The following is a 26,931-nucleotide window of genomic DNA, read 5'->3' as shown; positions in this document are numbered from 1 at the left end:
AAAAGTTTGGGTGTCTATGTGTAAATACTGGGCAGAAAGTCATTGAAAAACAATGCGTTTAACTCTTATGCGACATAAATAACACTTAAAGTTTCAGTTCCACATTTATTTTTCGGAGGTAATATAAAATGAAGTGTCTAAAAAGTGGGTGTGCTTTTAACGACTTCCACTTCACATAATTCGGTTGGAATGCTGTGTTGAGGGTTGGTTGTTCAGAATGGACCACTTATCTCGCGATTGCAGACAAGTCAGTAATCTAACCATAGAAACTTTCAAATGGTGTTGTTAAGGTAAATTTGGCCAATCGCTCCGTGTATGACAAACCAGCCACCCATTCGCAAGATCAAACTGAAACAAAATTCCACGTTGTTATGTCGTAGATATAGTCTGTTGACATCGCTTTGGCAAAAGTCTGACACAATAACATAAGTCAATGCATGGGTTGACCTTCAGAGAGCTATAATGACCAAGGTCAGCAACACGTACTATCCACATATGGTGTTCTGTATCCTTGGGCTCCTCATTAAAATTACACCTTCATCGGCGGTGTACTTTGCTTCTTTTTATGACATCATTAATGTCTGATATTTCTATCCAATTGCGTTTTATTTATTAATGCTCTAAACCTGAGTGTGTGCTGTGGTTGTTTGCCTTCCGTAGTCTATCATTAATCATCTTCAGCTGCTCTCTTACGATGTGGAGTAAAATATACGAGGTGGTCCTGTCTTGGCCTCGTTGTCCATGTACCATATTGTGAAATTGATGGCCCGAAACGCGAATTTCCACCTGTTGAAACAGGGTGAAAGGTTACGTTCTGAAAGGGTGAAAGGTAATTTTGGGGTGAAAACGTTAGCGTCTTCAGTTGTCATTGAGTTCTGGTCGAATAATTTTCGTTGTAATGCTCGAGTGTGATTTATTAACTATATAGTTTTTTGACAACTTTCATGATTTTTCACTCTGATTTTCTAGAGTTCCCCTTGAGATATCTTTGGTGAGCTAGGTAACACGTACTTTGCGTTGTCAAAGTGTAGTATTTGTTTGTCAAGCGAGGTGTTGGGCGATTAACAAGGTTGAGAGACAAGCAAGGTTAACCAACCAGACAAGTCAGTATAAACTAAACAGAACTGACTGGCAATTGTGAACGACAAAACATTTTCGAACTCTACGAAAATTCACGCCAACTTGTCCCGTGCGGATTCGAAACTCGAGAAAAGTTATGATAATACATGATGTTCATGCATCTCTCTCTCTCTCTCTCTCTCTCTCTCTCTCTCTCTCTCTCTCTCTCTCCTTTTAAGGTCTATCGCTCACAATTAATTTTTTTTCATTTATTCTTGTGGCTGTGGTTTGGTGATTTTCTAAAATAACTGGCCCTGTCACAGACAGACCAAATGACAGCTGTTTCTATCCATTCTTTATTAAATCAATCACAATCTCAGAATTTCAGAGACTTTCTCATCTTTGCACAGGAATAATCAGCAAACATTAATCATTTATATAGGTCAAGCCTCGCCCCAAACGAAATTTTATAAGAATAATGTGTTGTTGATGATAAAGAGTATCGGAAAAGAAAAACATGCAACATTAAAAAAAAATTACTTGTATGTTACCGTACGATGGTAACGGTATTATGGATGACGTCAAAACAGATATTGCGATAACATAAATGTCAATACGACATTGCCAAAGAACTAAAACAAAAATATCAAAGGGTTCTTTCACGTTGTCAAAGAGTATTAACCGGTGCTCTTCTTTTCTCTACTCCGTTTCTTATCTTTGCTTATAAGCATCTTATACATTTCGGCGCCGAATGAAGAAATTTCACAGCTTGCGAGCTGTAGTTTCAGATTTTGGTGGCCAAGGCTTCATTATCGTTTTTGAATGTTATATTTGGTTGCTTCACTTTCTGTCTCGCACACTGGCACAGTTTTGAAAGGAAATTGTATACGTTGACATCGCACACATTAGTCTACAGCGTTCTCTGATAGACAGCGTAACTGAGTGACGTAGCGAAGGACGTAGCGAAGTAGACACAAACGAAATCATAAAATTAATTACCGTATTTACCGAAGTTACAAATGTTCAGTTTATATTATGAACGTGACATGGATTCATCGGCAAAGATTTCAATTTTTACCCCGATTCTAAAGTAGTTTCTATGTTGTTGTTTTCAAAGTATTATCGCATTCACCAATATAAGCATAAAAATAAAACTAATAACTGAATAGACTCTTGATCCATTTCCCCAAAGCCAATGAACTACGCTTTTTAACTTCCGCGATGAGATTACGAATAGGATTGTGACAAAAAATAATGTGAGAGAAATTCTAGTCGGTTATACACAAAGAAATATGATCTCCCACAGACATGCTTTCAATACTATAATGTCGAATAACAAATCTCGACAGCTTACGAATTTGAGAGTTTAAACCAGAACGGATCACATGATACCAACAACATCTTAAGTTATTTGAAATGACTTTCATAATGTTAGCACACTGGGTTTGAAAGGCGATTGCACTGGAGGAATGAAGTTTTAAATTTTGTCTTTAAGTTGTATAGCTATTGCCAAATAACAATTTTGAATTTATAAAATTACAATAAAAATTAAAACTTCCACCTCAATTAATTTAGCAAAACAAAATATCCCTGAATACACATGCCATCGTAACGAAAAAGGGTTCTGAGATGATAAATTCTGTCATTTTTGTACTTTAAATAAATTAGATCCCTATCCAAAACGAAAAATTGCGGCTTTCATATTATGTGTATGAACCAAAATAGAAATGAATACCGGAGTTAATTTTCAAGTCAAATTAGCTAAGTCATACAGCATGGAATCTCCTTGATAAATATCTCGCACAGTCTTCTCAGTAGTAATTCATGCATTGCTACCGGCTGACTCGTATATGATGTTATCCACAGTACCTTCACCAGATTGGCCGTCACGTATGATTCGTGTGCCGTCGACAGAGTTGCCGTCGACATAACCCTCATTCTTGCTTGCTTTGTTCTTCTCCGATTTGTCCACGGTCGCGTAAACGTGTTGAGGGTCGTCATCTTCGAGACGCAGTTGACTTCTAACTGGCACAGCTGGTACATCGACGTCGTTCGTTGCATCGTTGTGATTCTCCGATTCACTGGATTCGAGATCTCTCTCTGCGTTAGATCTTTCCGCTTCAGATGAGAAGTCACGTCGGCCTTGCTGTGCATTACTCAACTCCTCGTCGTCAAGTTTTTGTGTGAGGTCTTTCTTTTTGTTGACTTCTGCATATACACGTGTAGTATCCCCAGGGTCTGCTTTCATTTCCTCGTTACCACTTTCTGTCGAACTTTCTTTGTAGTTTGATGTCTTGGCGTAGCCTGGATCGTTAGCGAAATTAGAGGGCTGATCTTTCGACAGTCGTGTGTCATCCTGCTGACCGTCGGCAGGACCAAGTACGTCATAGTCTCCAGATAGGGTCACTGGATTCACAATATAAGAACCCGCATGTTGAACACTGTCGTCAAAATCGCCAACATACAAATTTCCGCCATTTATAGATTCAGCCTGTGTCGAGATCATACCATCGTAGTTTTCGACTCCGAGGGAGTTACTGTTTTGATTGTCATGAACTGTTGTAAGTGTATATTCTGTGCGTTCCTCTTCTTTTTTCCTGAAACAAGTAAATGTATGTCACGATCATGAATCATCCATCCGAATTGAATAATTTTTCTATGTGCAAATATTAGCAGCAGCAGCAGTAGCATGCAGCACTCATTCTACTTATGACCGATATCACTCTTCGTAACCCTATAGTGTTTGCTGTACGTGAATCTACTGTTTTAGCGGGACGTGTCGCTGTTCACAGGATGTTTAAGTGGGCACCGTATCCCCTAAAACTCCTATCAAGGATCTCTTATACTATAATTGCGGATGTATTAACGATTGTTATTTTTTCAATGATGCCTGCATGCTACCGATAGCATTGCTTCGATAAGGTCACCTAAACAATACATGTCCTTCAACAAGCATTGTAAGATGAAAGTAACAAAACCCATAAACGACCCGAAATGACCAACGAATGGCCTAACATCACTTAAAAAAGGGGATCGCCGGAACTGCGCTCAAAGGTCGTACAGGACCCATACGACCGATTTAAACACTGTATGCAAGTTGTTGGGATTGATAAAAGTTAAAACATACATGTATTCGTCATAATGTACATCGTAAATTTAATGTAGCTTTGTTGACGTGATGTATCTAGATATCGTGAATGAAATACGTTTGTAACAAGAAAGTCGTTCAGGTGTAATTTCGACGATCCCTTCCCTTCCCTTTAACTAGAATGCCTCTCTACTCTTTCTTTGTTGTTCATCAATATCATCGTAATATTACACGTTGAGAGGGTAAATGATGCAGAAATAAATCTGTAACCCGACTCTCTGAAGATATGTGCATAAATTAACTCATTCCAATGAGAATATAGATATTTCTATTTAAATGTTCCTTTGGATGAAAATTTATTATTCCAACTCAATGTTTTCCTAACATTGCCATAACGATTGTTGTAAATTGTGTAAAACTGTTGAAAACAGTGGATGTAGCCTAAAAATACTGATTCATCACCTTTGTAATTTTCGTCTGTACAATACAACCAATAGAATGAAGAGAAGAAGGACCATAGCGACGACAGCGACAATTATGTATGCAAATATGTCTGGAAAAGAACAAGAAATATGTGTCTTAAAATGAAATTTTGAAAATACTTTTAGACATAAATTGTTACATTTTCGATTTCTGTTCTTAAATTTACCCTTATTATTTTGAACTGACTATAAAAGTCAAATATTTAAAAGCCATAAATCGTGTTTAATACTTACAGTCTTGTTGTTTCCGTTGTGTGTTGTTTTCTGTCAGCATACGTGTGTATCCACTGGTAGTTGCCAGGTAACGCGTGGTCGTATCTTTCCCAGTCGACTCATGATGTGTCGGCGATGTACCGAATCCTGTCGCCGAAGATTTTCTGTCAGCCTCCGTCGATAACAGTGACGTGCTTGTTGTTGAAATCGTGACCATCTTTGTCGTCGTTTCGCCCATCGTTTTCTTACTAGTCAACATTTCAGTCGCAGGATCTGTGAGCAATGTCATTTCATTGGTCCTCCAAGCAGTTAAGGTGACAGCTGAAGGCGATTGTCGACCAGGAGTCATTGCCATACTTGTTACTTTGGTAGTGTCTGAGGTCATTTGCGTCGACTGTTGTACAGGTGTACTCACAGTAATCTCATCGACTGTTGGTAGAATGTGTGCAATTTTTAACGTCTGTTTCTAAAGCATAATTGCTACTTGAAAGCTGGTAATCCTTATATAGATTAATTAGAGTGTATACAAGAGGTTTCAATGTGTTTATGGATGCATATTAAGTCGAACCATAGAGAAGAAAAGCAAATCAAGTCCAATAAGAATGCAATGTCACCCTATCGGTAATCATTTTGTATTTTGAAATATATTGTATTCTTACCCTCATACTGCAGTACAAATCCAAGATCATTGCCCGTATTATCGGTGATCATCTCAATACGAAGAGTATTTGATGAACTGTTTAATGGCTGTGGTAGTGAATAACCAGTAAAAGTACTGATAGTAGAGCTATGGTCTTCTATCCCATCCTTCACAATCACCATGTCATTGTCTTGTAATCTCAGCATAAGAGTGGTTAGCTTTACTATGTGTCCAGGATCCACTGTTATTGTCCAAGTACACGATTGTTCGTTGGTATAGTTACCGGGGAAATTTGGAGAATATATGTATCCACTGGAATCAGTGTAGTCACCGCCACAGGCACCAAAAGACGCTGTGAAGGAACGATACAAAATCAGGGACCGTTGCCAATCAAAGACTTGTTTATAGCACCATCGAAAGATACCCATATGCATTATTAAGCGCTAAATTTGGCACACTATGAAAACTATACTGATGTCATATACTTGAAAGATTTATTGTGAATGCAAAGATTTTAAAATTATTTTAACTAGAGCAGTGTAAATTTAACCCTTCGTTGCGATAATCTCAGAAAATTGCCCTGAACTATGACATAGTGGTCGGTGATAAAGTTGATATACCATTTATTAAGTCTAAGCAATATTATGTTCATGGGCAATTTAGTGACATCATTAATTTTCTTTTCACGTTTTCGAAGACTGAAATGCGTAAAGTGTACCATCGAGTTGTTACTGAAAATCCATAATGAGATTCCTAGTACTGTTTTGTGTACGTACTGTTGTAGACATCTAACTGCCAATCTCCTCCACATCCCTGCATGAAAGCTGTCGTGCCGTTATCACCAGAACACTGCAGTGTGTTGTATTTCACAGCCTGTGTGTCAGGCAGTATTGGTAATCCTGGAATAGCCTCTCCATAACGCCAGTAATCAACAGAGTCATCACCACAGTAACACTCATCGGCACTTGGGAGGACTGCGATAGTCTTTCCTTGATCCCGACACTCTTTGATGCATTTTTGTATCGTGACATCATACTTGGGTATTGGCAATGCCATATGTATTGGAAATATCCTGATATTATCCTCTTTATATCGACCAAGAAAGTCTTTTTCTGGGACTATGAGGGGAAGATAAGAAAGCTTATTCAAATTTGTATCAGGACATAGATGTCAGTTAATTCTGAATAAAATAAGACAACTTGACGATCGTGGTTTGCATAAGCTTATTTTGAGTTTTGAAATTGTATCAACTAAAAACATGCATAAGCGTAACTCTGGGCGACAATTCTTGGAAGTTAGGCCGTAAAGTAGGTGGCCATCGGCCAAATAAAGGAGCAAGTCTCGTGCTGCAATCTTAAGTATCTTTCTGTTATCGTGTATTATATTAAAGTGTCATTACATTTTTGACATGTCTTTAAGGTTGCCAGATTTTTGAACTGTAGTGTTATCCGACAGAAATGCTGAGATACATGTCGCAGGACAGAAATTATGTGTACTGAAATGTATAGACATTGAGATAACGTAGAGGCAAGTGATGAAAGGGAAACATTTGAGTAGCCTTTTCGTCATTAGATTGATCATCGAGAATACATTTTATATATACTCGTTACACGGCATGCAGTGTTGTCAATAAGACAAAGGGCATGAACCTGGAAGTATTCCATAAAGTTACTGATCATAAGGAGTAATTTTATTGATTTACAGAGATGTTGTAATGCGAAAAAATGAACTGTGCTCAGAGAACAAGTTTACTCGGAATTGGTACATATTAGGTATTTCTCAAACTTACAGTTATTTAACACAGTAAGAAATCAGTGCCAGTCACATGTACACACTTTATTGGTGAGTGTTTGGATGCATGGTAAGAGGTCAATCAGATAACTGGGGATAAAGACCAGTTAATTTGGAACTATGTTTTTAGGCGGAAAATCCACCTTTTTTAAAAACTCCAATGATGTTGGAATTCGTTTTGTTTCGGACCTATTTAAGGGTCAAACAAAGGATTCGATGGGAGGAATTTTGAAAGGAAAGGTTTAAATTTGAATAGTAAGTTGAAATAGATGGGTTTGCTGAGTTTAATTTTCTGTTTTTCTGACGTACACAAAAAAATTAGAACAGGTTTCAAATCAAATTTTCATTTGTAATGAAGATGAAAAATTGTTGTTTGAATCTTTATCTAAATCCAAATTCAAAGATATGTTGCAGCAACTGAAGAAGATTATAACTAGACCAAAATCTAAAGAGCAAAAATCTCTTGAACTACCAAGCTTAGAGTGGAATAAGATGTACAGACTGATTTTGTCTCAATTGATGGCAAGTCAAAAGTGTTTCAATTTAAACTTCTTCATTAATATTTTGTAAACAAATTCTGTAAAATATCCTTCGAACTTGTGTTGAATTAGTCATAATTTTGACCAGAGACAATAGAACATTTTAGTTTACAACTTTAACCATATGAAAGCCCTACGGGGAAATACTATAATGCAATGGGTCAATCATTAGATCTCTGTTCGACTCCATCAAAGCTTTGTATGATTCTTGGTGATCCAGCAGATAATCTTATTGTGAATTTTGTTTCTTTGGTAAATCGTTAATATGATTACAGATCAAAATTTAGCACAATTCATGATATTGAATTATGTGTAGTTAAGACAAAGATCAGCTTGATACTCATAATGGAAAGTGGTCACCATTTCTTGACCTTTTTAAGTAAATATAAAAAGCTGACTCTGGATACCACATTGCTCATTGAACTGTTGTTTTCCCAGTCTTGTCTTTGTCTCAATGTTGCTTGATTGTCTACTGTACTGCTTTTTTCCTTTGTCAATAAAAAAATGTTCAAAACCCCCGCAAAAAACAAAAAACCCCGAAAACAAACAAACAAAATACTTACAATAACACGTGACACCGGTACCCTCATGCAATGTCGACCCACAACTGTCACACCCCATTCCATTTTCGCCAAAGTTAATGTCACACTCGTCCAGCGTCGACGCAAAGGGGTTGCAGCTTACACCGCACACTGTGTAATTCAGATCGCTAACGCCAAAGTTTCTATCATGCCACATTACTGTATTGAAGCCTGAGAGAGAGAGAGAGAGAGAGAGAGAGAGAGAGAGAGAGAGAGAGAGAGAGAGAGAGAGAGAGAGAGAGAGCAGGGGAATATAGCTCGTCGGTTTAACAGTATGTTACTGCACATGTGCTGCTTTTCGATGCCCATCAAACATAAGGATTTAGAAACATAGCATTATACTATGGGTCTATCACTTGTTATGACAACGTTGTACCGATCTTCTGCAATCATTGTTATTCTGTTGAAGTAGTCACAGCTTTACTTATAGTAAGGCGTCTCTTTCAGCGATGATCGCAGAAATTAGGCACTCTTTTCGGCTAAAGATGGCACATTTCCACTCGCGTGACGAATAATAAATGCTGTACTATTGATTCAAATTCCACAGCGGTGATTCATTGAAAGTGTTTCCGTGTACGCTTACTGTATTAGCGGCCATTTTATCGTTACACTTTTTAGTTGATATTATAATCGCGTCCTCATTTATGCCAGGAAAGAACTATTTTCGAACTATTTTCGGTCTCACTTATTGCCTTTATCAAAATGCACTCTTTCTGTACCTTTAGTATTACGAATGAAGCACTTACTGCTTACTGTAAGGTTTAAGTCTGTTATGATAACTACATACCTAGTTGTTTGCAAGCAGCTCTAGCTACTGTGAGGTTCCAGCCTGTATCTTTATCAGTACACATCGATTTCCAAGTCGTGCTTCCATTTTGTCTTACTTCAACTCTACCTTCAAATGGTGTATTGCCATTAACTAATCTAATTTCGACTGGACAAAATAGCAAACATTACAATACAACATAGTTCTTCTCTAGAAACTAGCTCACAACATATGGGTAAGCTTGCCGAGATGAAATGCAGAATACTGTTAATTAAAATACCCACAAAAGCAATAGATTAGAAAGCTGCAGGGCGAAACTTTTCATCTGCCTGCGGTCTCTCCAGGACCATCATCTGCAACAGTCTCAATGCTTACTTGCACATTACAGCGCGCTCCTGCGAGGGACTGAGTCACCACCTTTGATAGTATTTAGCTTAATTCCGTTTCATAAGTGAAGCTTTTTGTATGTTTTCCTCGTCGATGAAACTTGACTCAACATAGAAGATGTTGATGTGCAAAAAATACGATATTCTTGTTTTTAAATGTATCTTTTGCAAAACAGACCTTAACTAAGCCTTAGAATGTCACAAAAACAGTGTTATGTGATAGTAGTGTTTAAAAGTTATGAACACCTCCATTGCACAGTATGTGGAGCGTTCACAATGCAGGTAATAGTCCATTTTGTACTGTTGATCATATTGAATATTTACGCCTTTACAGGTATGTATATTACTTCTTATAAGATGGGTCTATACTCACCTGAGTGGGTTTGTCGTGTGAATAAATCAATTAAAAGTATCAATAATCCGGAAGACAAGAAGAAATATAAATCCATGACGTCCGAAAAACTATGTTTCTTTCTGGCAATAGCATTTGGGAATTTCCTTTCCCCTACAAATGTTAGTCGTGCTCGCTATGATTTATCACATTGCTCTGTTCGTAGGTTGTGTCTGGATTCATATGCTAATTAGCTGAACTAGACAAGAAGGAACAAGGAGTAATGAATATTTATGTAACGACCATTGCTACTGGTTGAGGGTAAGGTATAGCGGTTAGACCTACTCAAAGTGTTCTAGTGTAGTGACCTAGACCTGCCAGTGATAAAAGTCTGTGGGCATATACATATCAAAACAGGATAAATCGGAGGACTGTCGCCTTGGTGGTAGAATGTTGCCTAGATCGTACGTGAATGCGTTGTAACTGCTGCCGAGAAAAGAAAAGTGACCGGGGCCAGTCTAATAGACCATGTTCCGAACCGCGCGAGATATTCCGAGATATCGCGAGAATATGTGGTTCGCAGTGGACGTGTTCTCGCAACACAGGACAAATTGCGTAAAACAGGACAAGTCGCTAATTACGTTTAACACTGCATAAATATATGAAGTTGCAATCTCTGCTCAGTTCTGCACTTTTTCTAGTTCCATACAAAGTTTGACTTGTATTACTAAGCTGGAATCATGTTTCTACGGGCATGTATTAAAGTCTCGCGAGATCTCGCAATCAGCGGAACATCGTCTATTGTGACCTAGTAAATGTAGCACATGATTTGTCTTGTCTTGGATACTGAAGGCAAACTTAGGTCTGAATGTGAATACTGAAGTATACCAAATAATACCAACAAGTGTTAAATAATGTCAAGGGTCATGGTGTATTTTCAGAGTTTGACAATACGGTCGTGAGGGGGCGCCCCTATGCAAAAAGTTCTCATAAAAAGTAAAGGGTTGTTGTCCACTTATTCCGCTAAAATGAATGTTACATCGACAATATCATTGTACAATGGAACGAACGTATCAGCAGTATATAATGCTGACGACTGAAAGATGATTATACATATGTTTCTACTTCCGGTTGAGATAATAAGATGAATTAATAATACTGTTAATACACGTAATCAAAGTCTTGTATATCATTATTCTCTCTCTTGATGATGCAACAACCTAAAAATAGCAGCAAATTATGAATATTACATTTTATCTAGCTACGAAATACTCTTCAAGCATTTCATCACATGTCGCTTGGACGGTTAGATACTGCTGTACGTTAACGCTTTTGTACAAATAGTCGAATTTTTAACGCATTCAGTTATTCTTGCTGTCAGGGTACATGTTGCGTTCTTCTGTTCGTACAACCTATATCTCATTGCTATGTATTAATTACTTTTGGGATACACCATAGTGTGTGGGTAAAATTTAATATCGAAATAGTGGGGTATCATTTACATATTAAATGTGCCTTGGACCTTATGTTTACTGATTTGTATTTGAAATCGCATCTTGAGCGTTATCCATGAGAATTATGTAAATTCGTCTTGATATTAATGGAAGCAACACGTGACCATTCTTTCCCTTGTAATAGGCAAACCGGGGTGACAAGTTGGAGACACGAAAGACACAAATAAACGAAAAAAGCTGCATAAGTAAACAGAAACTGCGTCAGTAGATGACGCCCTAGAAAAAAATTAATTCACCTCACACACATTGTCCCTGACCTCACGCTTAAGCCTTGCAATTGGTAGACTGGGCAATGGTTGCAGCACACCCAAAGTTACGACATCAATTATAGAGTGATTTTGGCGAAATTCGAGTCGAATGATTTTGACAGAGCCAACAGGAGACTGTTAGTACAGCTCTTTGGAATCAAGGAAGAAGAAGAGATCGTCTCTAAGTTTCAAACTTTACGCGCGATAGTATCAAGGGTGAATAACGATAGATTATGTCTATTAGATGAAAGAAATAAAACTGAGTCCAATACTTGCTACGTTTGGCAAACACGCTGCTCGATTTTGCTTAAAAAATAATAACCACATTTCCATTTTTGCGGTTGCCGACACACATCTTCTTCGTATACTGCCACTGGTAGGCATGCGCTCTGTCCGAAAGCATTGGCAGCCGAGTCCATTCAGTAAAATGTGTACCATCACATGCACTCGCAATGGACTGCTACAAGCGGAAGCTCACACACGCAAATCTTGAATTTGGTACTACTGTTCCGGATGTAATGTAATTCCATTTGGGATTGTGTGAGGAAAATGTAAAAAGTGTGCTTGTGAATTAATCTGCACTTTCGCATGTTTCTGTTTGGCGTTGTGACCGTATGTTGTGTTCAGTCAAAATACTTGTATTAGGCTCGTAGATTGCGAGGGGCAGGGCAGAACCTGTTCTTCTGTGCTTCATCATAGTTTGTACATAAATTTATTACATGCCTCGTATATCGAACGTCGCGCGCTCCATAGGATTCAATGGTACTCGCCGATGACGTCGCGGGCCGCATAGTCATCTCTAGACTGAAAGTGAACCGGAACTATTTTCAGCTTGAAAACTTTTGGATATAAAAGTCTTGAAATTTCATGTTTTGCACAGAAATCATCCGTTTTTTGGAAAATTTCGCATAAAAATATTGATAAACCGCATAACAGTAGTTTAAATATATCAATGCGCCATTCGATGATGAAAATCGTTCTATTTTTAACCGTTTTTCGTCTAAAATGAAAATAAAGCATTTGACTATAATTTGCCAATAAACGTAAATATTTTTGGTGCAAACTGAGTAAGAGAGACATGTAATAAAAACATTATAGCCCAAACAAGGGACTATGTACCCTCGGGGCAGGAGACCATTTGCCCTCCTTACGTCGGGCAAATAGTCACCTACCCTCGGGCACATAGTCCCATGTTTGGGCTATAATATATAATATAACCTGCATATCGTTAGCATCTAATTTTCCAAAAATTTTACTGGGCATCTGCCCCTTTAGTCTCTGGTACAACGTGGAGGAGCTGTGGTACAAACGGATCTGTAATGCACCATCGCCCACATCGTCACTGATGTCCGCCAAGAGCAGAAATGTACTCTATTGGGGTACGTTTTTATATCCCCGGCAAAAAAAAATAAAACAGTTGCAATGACTTTGAAGAACAAGAATTTTGAAGAACACGAATTTGAAAAACACGAACTCCAACTATTTAGTACCAGCATGATTTTTCTATCACTTTACATTTAGTTTACAGTAGCCCTGACCACGGTCAGCCTATCCAAGATCCCACACAGCCTCGCCATATTATGGGCGCCCTCCAGAAAAAATTATCGTTTACATATTATATTTTGATTATCTTTCAGTTCACGCCCCACGTCTGGGAAACTGACCCTGGGTACCTCCCCTCCTAGACTTGGTTCAAGTCTATGATTTGTGAATGTTTGAGTGGGGTGAACGCGATGATTTGTGTTCTGTTTTCATAAGAAACGCGTGAGTGGGGTGACCGCAACGAGTGGGGTGAACGCTATACAGGAGTTTCTCCCGGAATCACAGAATCCGGCAGAAACTAACTCACTATACTGCGCAGACTCAAAGGTAACGCGTTCAATTAATCGCAAGGAAACCTGGCCTTGGCTGCCAAATTCCAAATAGGTTTGTATGAAATAGGAGATCACACGAGAAACTATTACAAAAGATTTTTTTAGAAATTAACCGACTTGAAGCAAGTCTACTTTCCTCCGAGAAAGTTGTATTCGTGGGTGCATCAAGAGGGCGCCCTTCGAAAGCCTACCACATATCGGCTTTGACGATGTCGCAAAGGCAATCACGAAGCGTGACCGTCACTGTAGTCATTTCGAAATCCATAAGAGTTTGTCACTGCAGAAATACACAACCATGAAGAGAAATGTAGCAAATATTGTCGGTAGCTTCAAATTATCCAACTCAAATTATGGATAGGTTTAGCAAAAAAGTTTTTGTTTCATAATTTGTCATTTATTTTGGGGTACATGCAAGAGATGCCTTTACGCTGTTACCTCATCGCCAGAAACAAATAACTTGCTAGAAATCCCTCGTGCAAAATATTAGCAGCATTTATATTACAAACAATCGCTAGCAGAATCCAAACTGACGCCATTTCTGTCTGTGGTGAGGTTGCAGAGCTTACTTAAATGTGCCAATTGCAGTAGAACCAAAACCACGCATGTGCATACGTAGACGGTTTCTGAATCTATTTATTGTCGATATGTCTTTCAAATATAGATAAATTAATTGAGGTTTCTAGGTATATGAAACAAGAGGAATACCAATTTAAGTGAGATGACAAAGGCGACCATTACGACGTTTTGATCAAGGAAGACGAGAGGGCGTACTTTGGGTTCCAGTTAGGTCGTTGGTATATCACTTTACCCGTTAGTTGGAAATTGTCTGCTTACATCTACCACACATTGAGTTGTATATATATGTGCTGTATCTAGCAATGCCAGAATGTTAGGTGTCCCATTCCTGCAATATCTCGACCAAAGACATGTCCAACGAAATTTTATATAGATGTTAATACATCCGGTATAGAGCCGAATAACTGGACGATGAAATCACGGCTACCGGATACATTCTCCTAGCTCTAATCCGATGGATAAATGACGCAATGGCTGGTTACTCTTTATCATCGAAAAGCGTTCTGCGTCCTGTTAAGTTCCTGATACAATTAGGCGTGTCTGTAAATTCGGAAATTCATGCTTTTATCATTACTAACCATAAAACGTATTTCCTACAGCTAGCTAGTCGGGAGCTTTTCGAAATATAGAATAATCACCAATATCAATATGATTAAACTGACAGATACTTTGCTCTAACAATCGTTTTCCTCTTGAAGGTAATTTTATTCTTCATAAATGAAGTCATATATCAATATGCATTACTTTTACCAATTTTCTTGCACAAATAGTTTTACCACACTGTATGACGCATATATATGGCAGCAACGTGACCTCGGTAAAACATTATTGAAATGAACGATGTGGTAAGTGTTATGAACTCAGAACTTGACCACAAGTTTAACTTATTTTTGGTCACAAATATTTTCAAACAGACATTCATTTCAGTTACTTGATTAATTTCATTTCTGAAATTTCCAGAATGGCGAAATACTGAATTTGCTACTCATATGAAACTTTAAAAGATGATCGCAGCATCAAACATATTTTATATACACATATCTTCCACCGGAAACTTTCCAAAATAAACAATTATAATGACAGAGTCAAAAAATGTACAACGAACTACGGCGTGTTTGATGAAGAATAAATTGTTAACACTCATATGCTAAACATAATTTTACTGTATAGTAAAGCAGTAATCAGGAAAATCAGATTACAACAAATTCTGCCATGGTGCACTATCAACCATACTCAACAACTCACAAGCAGAAATGCAAAACATTATTACACCAAGTACCGTCTCTTTTTGGGTCTTGGTCGCAATACTCGCAAAATTTGAATTTATCTTTTAATTTTTGGCAAGAACAGGCTGGCATTTAAATGCCGTAGCCAAATACTGAAAATGGAAATCGAATTCTGACCTTTTTTCTTGACATTTGAGTTTTGTTCTCTCGGTCTTTCACATAAACATCTATGCTGAAAGCTGTTCCACTTAAAATGAACAGATGATTCATGTTTTAGCATCATAAAAAATGCCATTTTACAACCATACTCTCTGAACAAGAGGAGCATCGTAGTAGTTTACGCGTGATAAATATACATTTAGATTTACATTCTGTCTTTTCAACACACTTTACATATTTTCTACAAAAGGAAAATGGACCAAAATTCTATCGTCATCAATACCATTTGTTACTTTATATGCAGACAGTATTTACGAGTTGAATGTTTCTATTTCGACGTGATTATCGAAGTACAAATGAAAAAGCAATATTTTACAATCTGAAGATAAGTGAAGAAAACACATCAAGAATTACAATAGCTAATGCTGCTCTAAATTTTGCCTTCTTTCTTCAACTTTTCATAATGACTTGGTGATATTTCGTCCAATCTTAGCGATGTATAAATTGAATCACCTTGACAAACACCATTCCGCACGTCACCCTGTCCTAAAACAGCTGAGGGCGATGTTTCTTCCGGACTATGCTCCCTACGAACAGACAAGATTAAAGCTGAGGAAACATTACCCTCTGCGTATATGCGGCATGATTTCTATCGTCGTCGTCGTCTTCTTCGTTGTTGTCGTCGTCGTTGTTGACATGTAACTTAATTATCATTACACAAAGGCTGTGAGATAGAAGATGACTTCTGAAAGCCAGGTAACGACATCAACAATGGAACCAAAAACATCAAATTTAATGAGAACGCTCAGGGGAGTTGTGAAAATTGCAGAACTACTTCAGAATGCGTTGCTTGGATCATAACACCACAGTATCGATGATGGTTGAAACACATCGTTGCCGAAAAGCAGGCAGGGACTGGCTACAAAACTGTCACAATCACACGTAAACTTCTATAAGGTGGAAGACAATTTTTTGTTTGTTCTTTAGTAACTTAATGAAAAATCAGCGAACGCTTGAATAGTAATTTCAGGGTTTTAAAATTGCGAAAGCAAAACAGTTTGGTCGGCTGCTTTTAATACGGTATCCGTCAATTATAGGAAACACACATAGGTTTGATTTGCTTATCTAGTAAAAAAGTTTTTCGTATACTGGAGTGCTGAGAAATATTTTAATGTTTCTTTCAATACGATCGATATAATTATGGACACTTTTTAGACCACAGAATAAACCCCCTTAAATTTACAGTAAGAAATTCATCCGCAAATAGGCAATACAAAAAAGAAACTGGAGGTAATAAAGTCAACTGAAACACGAACTGTTTGGTATTTGATAGAAACGTATATGTCACGATATTTCATGATGTTTTTACGGGAGACTAATTGAGCAATAAACCACAGCCAGCGACAGTATCCCACGAGATTTTGACCAGTTCACGACATATTTGCGCAAGCGAGTATACATATGCAGTGAACTGGTCAAAGCCGATTGGTATACCCGTTCTTTAGGTGGTTTATTGTTTTTACACCATAACAGTACATTTAAATTCTGCCATGGAATATCAAAATATAAATTTTGCTCCAGCTGGGAGCTCGCACGCGTTTATATCCGTGCTGGCACAATCACATGGACACATATTTCAATATATACGTGTCTGTACATATATACGACCGATACATGTCTCAATATATTTCAGTATATTACATTTGAACATACACTATTCTCATCTTCGTATACTTCATTTGTCTGCCGTGCTAAATATATTAATTCCTGTACCACAGAACGGCATTAAAGTTATGGCGATTTATTTATGCGTTGAGCGTTTTTTGATTTGCATATTAGCAATACGGACTGTTTTCAGAATTTTGCACACTTTTAAAAATTTCCGCTGTTTTCAGTGAAGTGATATTAGTGCAACGTTATGTCAAATGTGTTCTTTTGTTTGTTTCATATTCATATTTTGTTGGTTTCTATTAAGATAATTGGCAGCTTATCTCGCGGTAAGAGGCGGCTTCTAGTTGCTGTTAAAACTAAATCCATGAAGCCCTTATGAAATCATAATAAATTATGTTGACCTCACATTGACGCAATTTCGATGAACACTGTACGTACTATATTTGTTAGGATATTCGTAAAAATGCATGTCATGAGTTGATTAAATAGTGCAATGTTTTAGAAATTTTTTATTCAATACTGTTGATTTGAGTGAATTCTACACTATATTTACTGTCATTGGAAATTATTCATACATAGTATTCGAAATGGAGGAGAGCTACCAAAGACCAGGTAATGACTACAATGGCAACAAAAACATCAAAGCTAGGGTTTGGGATTGTTGTGAAGATTGTAGAAATACTGATAGCTGTGTTGCTTGATCAATAACACCTCAGAATCGATGCTGGTTGAAACACCCCGTCTGAGTTAAACGAACAGAATCAGGCTTCAAAACCGGCACAGTTTAAATAAGTCAAATGCTGTTTTACTGGATTCGCTATACCTATACGTAATTACAATCTTGTTCGTCATGCATGAACTACGTGTATATTTTGTGCATTCCCCTTCTTTCATCGTGAAACAGGCGTATGAATATTATGATCATGAGTCGACAATCCATGTTAAACCATTTTCCTGCATAATATTAGTGGTAATAGCAGAAGATTCACCTTAGTGCGCTTGTAATAAAACTCCATAAACGCCCCGAAATGACCACCGTATGAAAGGCTTAACATCTGATCACAAGAAGACATCCGATAACACAAATGCCTCTTGAGTGATTTTTATCAACATCACAATAATATCACACTTTTGCAGACATATACTTATCACGTCAAACTTTTGAGTAATTATCATAAATTAACTCACTTCATTAAAAAAATCTATTCATCTTTTCGAAGTTTCTTTTTTATGACCATTTCATATCCAAACTCAGTGCTTTTCTAAGACTGCCATTCTCGTAAATGTGTGCAACTGTTGAAGACAGTGAATGTAAGCGCAAAAAATGCTGATTCATCACCTTTGTAATCTTCGACTGCGCAACACAACCAATACAATGGCGAGAAGAATTATCGTAGCGACGACAGTCACAATAATGTATACAAATATTGGAAAAGAACAAGAAACAAATATTAAAATTTTGAAGATACTTTTAGACATAAATTGTTACATTTTCGATTTCTGTCCTTAATTCACTTTTATCATTCTAAACTGACTATAGAAATCAAATATTTAATAGCCACACTTACAATCTTGTTGTTTCCGTTGTGTGTTGTTTTCTGTCAGCACACTTGTGTATCCATTGGTAGCGACCAGGTAACGCGTGGTCTTATCTTTCCCAGTCGACTCATGATGTGTCGGCGATGTACCGCATCCTGTCGCCGAAGATTTTCTGTCAGTCTCCGTCGATATCAGTAATGTGCTTGTTGTTGGAATCGTGACCATCTTCGTCGTCGTTTCGCCCATCGTTTTCTCACTTGTCAACATTCTAGTCGAAGGATCTGTGCTGTGAGCGATGTCATTTCATTGGTCGTCAAAACAGTTACGCTGACAGCTGAAGTCGATTGTCGACCAGGAGTCATTGTCACAGTTGGTCCTTTAGTAGTGGCTGAAGTCATTTGCGTTGACTGTTGTACAGGTGTACTCACAGTAATCTCATCGGCTGTTGGTAGAATGGTTGCAATTTTTAACGTCTGTTTCTAAAATATAATTGGTACTAGAAAGCGGGTAATCCTCATAGATTTGTAAAACTTAATTAGAGTGTGTACACAAGAGATTTTCATATGTTTATAGATGCATATTAAGTCGAACAACAAAAAAGGAAAATAAATTCAGTCAAATAAGTATGCAATTTACCCGAGTGCCACCACTATTTGAAATTATTTGATTTTTGAAATATATCGTATCCTTACCTTCGTATTGCAGAGCAAATCCAAGATCATTCCCTGCGTCATCGGTGACCATCTCAACACGAAGAGTATTTGATGAACTGTATAATGGCTGTGGTAGTGAATAACCAGTAAAAGTACTGATAGTAGAGCTATGGTCTTCGATCCCATCCTTCACAATCACCATGTCATTGTCTTGTAATCTCAGCTTAAGAGTGGCTAGCTTTACTATGTGTCCAGGATCCACTGTTATTGTCCAAGTACACGATTGTTCGTTGGTATAGTTACCGGGGAAATTTGGAGAATATATGTATCCACTGGAATCAGTGTAGTCACCGCCACAGGCACCAAAAGACGCTGTGAAGGAATGATACAAAATCAGGGACCGTTGCCAATTAAAGGCTTGTCTATAGCGCACCATCGGAAGATGCCTATATGCATTATTTTCGCTAAATTTTGGCACATTATGAAAAATGTACTAATGTCATATACTTGAATGATTTAGTGTGAATGCAAAGATTTGAGGATTATTTTAACGGAAGCAGTGTAAATTTAACCCTGCGTTGTGATAATCTCAGAAAATTGCCCCGAACTATGACATAGTGGTCGGTGATAAAGTTGATATACCGTTTCTTAAGTCCAAGCGACATTCTGCAGTGCATTGGCAGTTTAGTGACATGATTAATTTTCTTTCATGTTTTTGAAGATTGAAATGCGTAAAATGTACAGTCGAGTTGTCAACGAAAATCCATAATGAGATTCCTTGTACTGTTTTGTGTACTTACTGTTGTAGACATCTAACTGCCAATCTCCTCCACATCCCTGCATGAAAGCTGTCGTGTCATTATCACCAGAACACTGCAGTGTGTTGTATTTCACAGCAGATGTGTTAGGCAGTATTGGTAATCCTGGAATAGCCTCTCCATAACGCCAATAATCAACAGAGTCATCACCACAGTAACACTCATCGGCACTTTGGAGAACTGCGATACTTTTTCCTCGATTTCGACACTCTTTGATGCATCCTTGTATCGTGACATCATACTTTGGTATTTGCAATGCCATATGTATTGGAAATATCCTGATATTATCCTCTTTATATCGACCTAGAAAGTCAGGGACTATGATGGAAAGATGACAAAGCTGATTTAAATTTGTATCAGGACATAGATGTGATTAATTCTGAGTAAGATATGACCACTCGACGATCGTGGTTTGCAATTTTTTTTCGTTAACACAATTGGAACTAATTTGGGATAATTGGATGGTAAAGTAATGTCGATTCAATATTGAAATGTAACCTCATCTACTTTTCTTTTAAGTTACACACTTGTTTTTATGAGTATTTTGTAATATCGCAACATTCAGCTATACGGACCTAACACTTTTGCGAAATTTGAAAAATATGAAAATCCAATTATCCCAAATTAGTTCCAATCGTGTTCGTTGTAACATTGTATAAACTACTCTCGACTACAATGTCCGGAAGTTTTGCCATAAAGTAGATGGTCATCGGCCAAATAAAGGAGCAGATTTCTTGCTGCAATCGTTACTTTCTTTAGGTTATGATGTATTATAATTATCATTGCATTTTTGACATGTCTTTAAGGTTCCAGATTTTGGAACTGTAGTGTTATCCGACAAAAATGCTGAGATACATGTCGCAGAACCAGAAATTACGTATACTTATATATAATCCCCCCGTATTCCGAACAAGTGTGGCTGCGTCGCGGACGAGTGATTCCCCGTGTAGCGGCCGTATCCCTCCGAGCCGAAGGCGAGGGGGGGATACGGCCGCTACACGGGGAATCACGAGTCCGCGACGCAGACACACGAGTGAGGAATACGGGGGGATTATATATTTATCACATACATAGACCCAGTTTTCCTTGAATAAACCTTTCAGATATGATATCCCACACTAAATGCCGAGGAAAAAAGATAGGGACTATTTGAAAAAAAATTCCTCCGCTCATTTTATGCGGTCATGGTTGGGTCACAGCTGACTTGACCGCTCTCAGCTGTTCATGGCCACGCCATAGTTCATAAGTTCTTGGAGCACACTGAGGCTGCTCTTATGGATAATAACAACTCTTGTTGGGGGTATTCTGTGCGAATCAAGCGGAACAACGAAAGACCAGGTATCGTTTAACACAAGGTATTTATTTGATTTATTCCATAACATCAATGTCAGTGAAAATTCATCGATCAAAATAACAATAACAATGACGTGCGAGTGAAGCGGGACGGCACCATTACTCTGTCACGTTGTTACCGAGAACAGATATCAATCGCGAGCATATTTCAAAAAATGTCGTCATTGTTTGAACACCATTCAAAGAACACTGCTTTCCAAACTTTGTATGAACTTTTGAAAACTTTGTTTGACGAAATTATCAATTGTATATTTTATATTTTACGAAAAAAAACTAACTCGTTTAAATGTAATTACAACGGTGTGCGGCTCGAATTAAAAACTCAGTACTACGAATGTCCGGAACCTCAAAGCACTTCTATGACAAGGTAATTTGGGAAATTTATGCATACTATCATGCAATACAATAAATACAAAATGCAATTAATTGAACATTCAAGTTCACTGAAAATCCTGCGAGCTGTCGTCGCTTTGAGAGAACAACACAGCGTTTCTTCTGATGCGTCTGTAGTCAGGAGAAGTATCGTCGCTGCTGTCTGAAATGACGAACGCTCTTCGCTTCCTTGGCTCGACTCGTTGACTGCTACCAGATGCTCCGGCAACGTTGATGGTGATGTTAAACTTGCAACTTGTCAAGGTTGCTCCAGAAACATCCCTGCTGCTGCAGCTGTCACGGTACTCTGTCTTGGGTCATCGTCGACGCTCCGTATCATGTTGTTGGTGGACATCGACAGAGGCTCGACAGCAGCAGGAGACGATCGTTGCGGCATTGGCATCAGTTGATTTCTGGGGTTTTCGGCGCCGGTCAAAATATCTGACATTACTTCCTGTTGATTTAAAGAGTTTACGGCGTACGAATTGATAGACTGGACATTTCTGTGACCAGAAAGTTGCATTATTTGGGTCGGAGGAATACCATGCTCACTGAGTTTCTGGATTGCTGTCTTTCGTGCACTGTGATTCGTTTTGCGCCCCTTTATTCCGGCTCGTTCTGTGATGGTTTTCACAATACTCTCCAGTTTGTTTTTGCCCATCGGTTGTCGTTTGTACCATATCTGGGTGGTTGGCTTATAATTTATGGCCAGGTAGAACGGAGAATGTAATTCGCACATGTCATCTGGGCGATGGTCTTTATATATTTTGTAGGTTTCAACGGGACAGATACTCTTGTCTTCAACAGCGAACATTTTCGGTGGCGTACGGACGAACGTTACCATATTGACCGCTCCTGGTTTTGTTGTCACGTTCGGAAAACTCAAGATACTCGCGACCCGCTGTTGTTGTTTTCAGAAGTATGTCACCCAACACAATTTTCTGTTTTCGTCACAGGCTCGAAAACCAAAGAGCTTGGTGTTATTCCACAACACTGTGTACAAGACCGATTCTGGATTGTAGTTACCGAGTATTTTCTTTTCTCGCATAAGTTTAATGTCATCGTCTGTCAGTGGCTCGGCGGCTCGAGATTTATTTCCTTTGCCCTTCGACTTAAGATCGCAACGCTTCGCTCTGAGTGCATCTTGAGACATCTTAAAAACTGTATCCCTACAGATGGAATATCGGTAGCCTTTCTCTGAAAGGTAACGATCGATGCCTCGTTGGTAGCTGGTTAAAGTATCGGGTTCGTACTCACTGCCATCACTCTGTCGGGCTCCGATGGAAAACTTGGCAAGGTGTTGATCCAAAATTTCTGGTGGCAACAAATAAAATTCTACTTGACTGCACTCGGTGGCCTGCAAAAAGCTTATGAACTGCTTGACTGATGTGTTGGTGGCTTTTACTGTGTTTTTTTCAGCGTTGATTTGCGATGAATTGGTCAATTTCTTCACCACGGACATTTACGTGACGCTGCTCCGTTGCTGACATTTTGTGTTGTCCACTCGATCGTCAAAAAGTGACAGCAGACTACAATTTTTCCCGCCCGCACATAAATTAATGAAAATTCTAGAATAAGCCGTATTTTATATTTTACACATGTATTTTAATACCCCGTATTTCCCTAAACTTCATTACCCTCCCACTTTTGCTTCTCGAGAAATTCAAAGCGGTGTTCATCGTGTCCTGAACAGCTGATTGTGTTTGTTTACGTTTGTTGAAAGTAGTCCGGGTCCCATATCCACCACATGTGGAATATGGATTCATCGTAGTCATATACCTATAGTGTGACGTCATACTATAGGGATAACTGGGTCTATGTATGTGATAACGAAATGTATAGACATTGCGATAACGTAGGGGCAAGTGATGAAAGGGAAACATTCGAGTAGCCTTTTCGTCATTAGATTGATCATCAAGAACAGAATATACACTCGTTACACGGCATGCATGTTGTCAATGAGACAAAGAGCGTGAAACTGAAAGTATTCATACAGTTACTGATCCTCAGGAGTAATTTTATTATTTTAGAGAGATGTTGTATTGCGAACTTTAAGTAACACGTAAGAAATCACTGCCAGTCACACACACTTTATTGGTGAGTTTTTGGATGCATGGTAAGAGGTCAATCAGATAACTGGGGATGAAGACTAGTTAATTTGGAATAGTAGTTATGTTTTTTAGGCGGTAAGTCCATCTTTTATAAAAACTCCAATGATGTTCGAATTCATTTTGTTTCGGACCTGTTTAAGGGTCAAACAAAGGATCCCATGGGAAGAATTTGAAAGGAAAGGTTTAAATTTGTATAATAAGTTGAAATGGATGGGGTTGCTGAGTTAATCCCTGATTTTCTGAAGTACAGAAGAATAGAACAGTTTTCAAATCAAATTTCCGTTTGTACTGAAGATGAAAAATTCTTACTTGAATCTTTATCTAAATCAAAATTTAAAGATATGTTGCTGAAAAAAGATTATAACCAGACCAAAATCTGAAGAGCATATAGAAAAATCTCTTGTCTACTAAGCTTAGAGTGGGATAAGATGTACAGACTGATTTTGTCTCAATTGATAGCAAGTCAAAAGTGTTTCAATTTAAACTTCTTCATTAATATTTTGTACACAAATTCTGTAAAATATCCTGAACTTGTGTGGAATTAGTCATAATTTTCCAGCGACAATAGAACATTTTATTTTACAACTATAACCATATGAAAGCCCTATGGCGAAATATTATTCATACAATGGGTCGATCATTAGATCTCTTAGTTACTTTGTTACAATTAGGTTACTTTGCAATCCCACTGCTTTCATGTACACTACCCTCGATATACTTAGTTTTCTTTTTTCTTCTTCTTTTTATTGCTTTAACATCAAATGGCTTTGGGAATGGACTAGACTAGCATCTGCTATTTTCCGTTTCCGTTTACCCTTTATCACAGCACAACTCAGATGTACATTCATTACTGAATTGTAATATTATAAGGGTAATAAAGATTATTATTATATATATTATCATTAGATATCTGTTCGACTCTATCAAAGCTTTGTATGATTCTTGGTGATCAAGCAGATAATCTTAATGTGACTTTTGTTTCTTTGGTAATTCGTCAATATGTTTACTGATCAAAATTTAGAAAAATTCATGATATTGAATTATGTATAGCTAAAAAAGAAGATCAGCTTGATAGTCATAATGGAAAGTGGTCACCATTTCTTGACCTTTTTCAGCAAATATGAAAAGCTGACTCTGGATACCACATCGCTCTTTATAATGTTGTTTTCCCAGTCTTGTCTTTGTCTCACTGTTGCTTGATTGTCTACTGTACTGTTTTTTTTTTCTTTGTGAATAAAAATAAATTAAAAAACGAAAACAAACAAACAACTTACAGTAACACGTGACAGCTGCACTATTGGTCGATCCACAGCTAGTACACTCTGTTCCTTCTCTAAAATCAACGTCACAATCGTCTAGCTTCGACGCCATGGGGTTACAGCTTACATTGCACACTGAATAATTCAGATCGCTATCACCAAAGTTTCCATTATGCCACATTACTGTATTGAAGCCTGAGAGAGAGAGAGAGAGAGAGAGAGAGAGAGAGAGAGAGAGAGAGAGAGAGAGAGAGAGAGAGGGGGAATATAGCTTGTCAGTTTAACAATATTTACTGCGCGTGTGGCGCTTTTACGATGCCCATCAAACATAAGGATTTAGAAATGCTACGGATCTATCACTTGTTATGAAAAACGAATGACCGATCTTCAGCGATCACTGTAATTCTGTTGAAGAAGTCACAGCTTTACTTATAGTAAGGCGTCTCTTTCAGCGATGATCGCAGAAATTAGGCACCCCTTTTCGGCTGAAGACGGCACATTTCCTTTCGCGTGACGAATAACGAATGCTGTATTATTGATTAGAATTCCACAGCGGTGATTCATTGAAAGTGTTTCCGTGTACGCGCACAGTATTAGCGGCCATTTTATCTTTACACTTTTCAGGTGATATTATAATCGCGTCTTCACTAGTACTTATGCCAGGAAGGAACTTTTTCCGAATTATTTTCGGTCTCACTTATTTACTTTATCAAAACGCACTCTTCTGTTCCTTTAGTATTACAGGTGAAGCACTATTGCTTACTGTAAGGTTTAAGTCTGTTGTGATAACGACATACCCAGTTGTTTGCAAGCAGCTCTTGCGACTGTGAGGTTCTAGCCTTTCTCGTCATCCGCACACATCGACATCCATGTCGCGCTTCCAGTTTGTCTTACTTCAACTCTACCTTCAAATGGTGTATTACCATCAACTAATCTAATTTCGACTGGACAAAATAGCAAACATTAAAATACAACATAGTTCCTCTCTAGAAACCAGCTCACAACATATGGTCAAGCTGGCCGTGAAGAAAATGCAGAATACTTAACAAAAACAACAGATTAGAAAGCTGCAGGGCGAAACATTTCATCTGCCTGCGGTCTCTCCAGGACCGTGATCTGCAACAGTCGCAATGCTTACTTGCACATTAAAGTGCATTCATGCGGGGACAAAATCGCCACCTTTGATGGTATTTAGCTAAAATCGGTTTCATAAGTGAAGCTTTTTTATGTTTTTCTCGTCGATAAAACTTGACTCAACATAGACGATGCTGACGCGCAAAAAAACTATGATATTCTTGTTCTTAAATGTATCTTTTGCAAAACAAAGTTAACTAAGTATAGAATGTCACAAAAAACAATGTTATGTGATAGTAGTGTTTAAAAGTTATGAACCTCTCCATTGCACAATATGTGGAGCGTTCACACTGCAGGTAATAGTCCATTTTGTACCGTTGATCATATTGAATATTTACGCCTTCACATATCCGTATATTACTTCTTATAAGATGGGTCTATACTCACCTGAGTGGCTTTGTCGTGTGGATAAATCAATTAAAAGTATCACTAATCCAGAAGACAAGAAGAAATATAAATCCATGCCGTCCAAAGAACGATGTTTCTTTCTGACACTAGCATTGGGGACTTTCCTTTCCCCTACAAATGTTAGTCGTGCTCGCTATGAT

The 26,931-nt window shown here is 38.0% G+C and overlaps 2 protein-coding genes across 2 annotated transcripts; both read right to left on the bottom strand.

The window, feature by feature from the left end:
* Positions 1 to 578: 578 nt before the first annotated feature.
* On the bottom strand, positions 579 to 26,931 carry LOC139132824 (uncharacterized). The gene is made up of 9 exons (XM_070699082.1): positions 26,771 to 26,931; positions 9,181 to 9,327; positions 8,376 to 8,564; positions 6,259 to 6,600; positions 5,502 to 5,834; positions 4,864 to 5,271; positions 4,610 to 4,700; positions 2,929 to 3,656; positions 579 to 786 (listed from the first exon to the last, which is right to left on the bottom strand). The coding sequence occupies exons 1-9, from the start codon at positions 26,844 to 26,846 to the stop codon at positions 668 to 670; spliced, it is 2,433 nt and encodes an 810-aa protein (XP_070555183.1). The 5' UTR covers positions 26,847 to 26,931; the 3' UTR covers positions 579 to 667.
* On the bottom strand, positions 18,944 to 20,416 carry LOC139132607 (kremen protein 1-like). The gene is made up of 3 exons (XM_070698888.1): positions 20,137 to 20,416; positions 19,376 to 19,708; positions 18,944 to 19,125 (listed from the first exon to the last, which is right to left on the bottom strand). The coding sequence occupies exons 1-3, from the start codon at positions 20,414 to 20,416 to the stop codon at positions 18,944 to 18,946; spliced, it is 795 nt and encodes a 264-aa protein (XP_070554989.1).

The sequence above is a fragment of the Ptychodera flava genome, chromosome 5 (genome assembly GCF_041260155.1).
Source record: "Ptychodera flava strain L36383 chromosome 5, AS_Pfla_20210202, whole genome shotgun sequence".
Classification (NCBI taxonomy): Eukaryota; Metazoa; Hemichordata; class Enteropneusta; family Ptychoderidae; genus Ptychodera; species Ptychodera flava.
The sequence above is the reverse complement of the archived record's forward strand: the minus strand, read 5'-3'. Positions and strand labels throughout refer to the sequence as shown.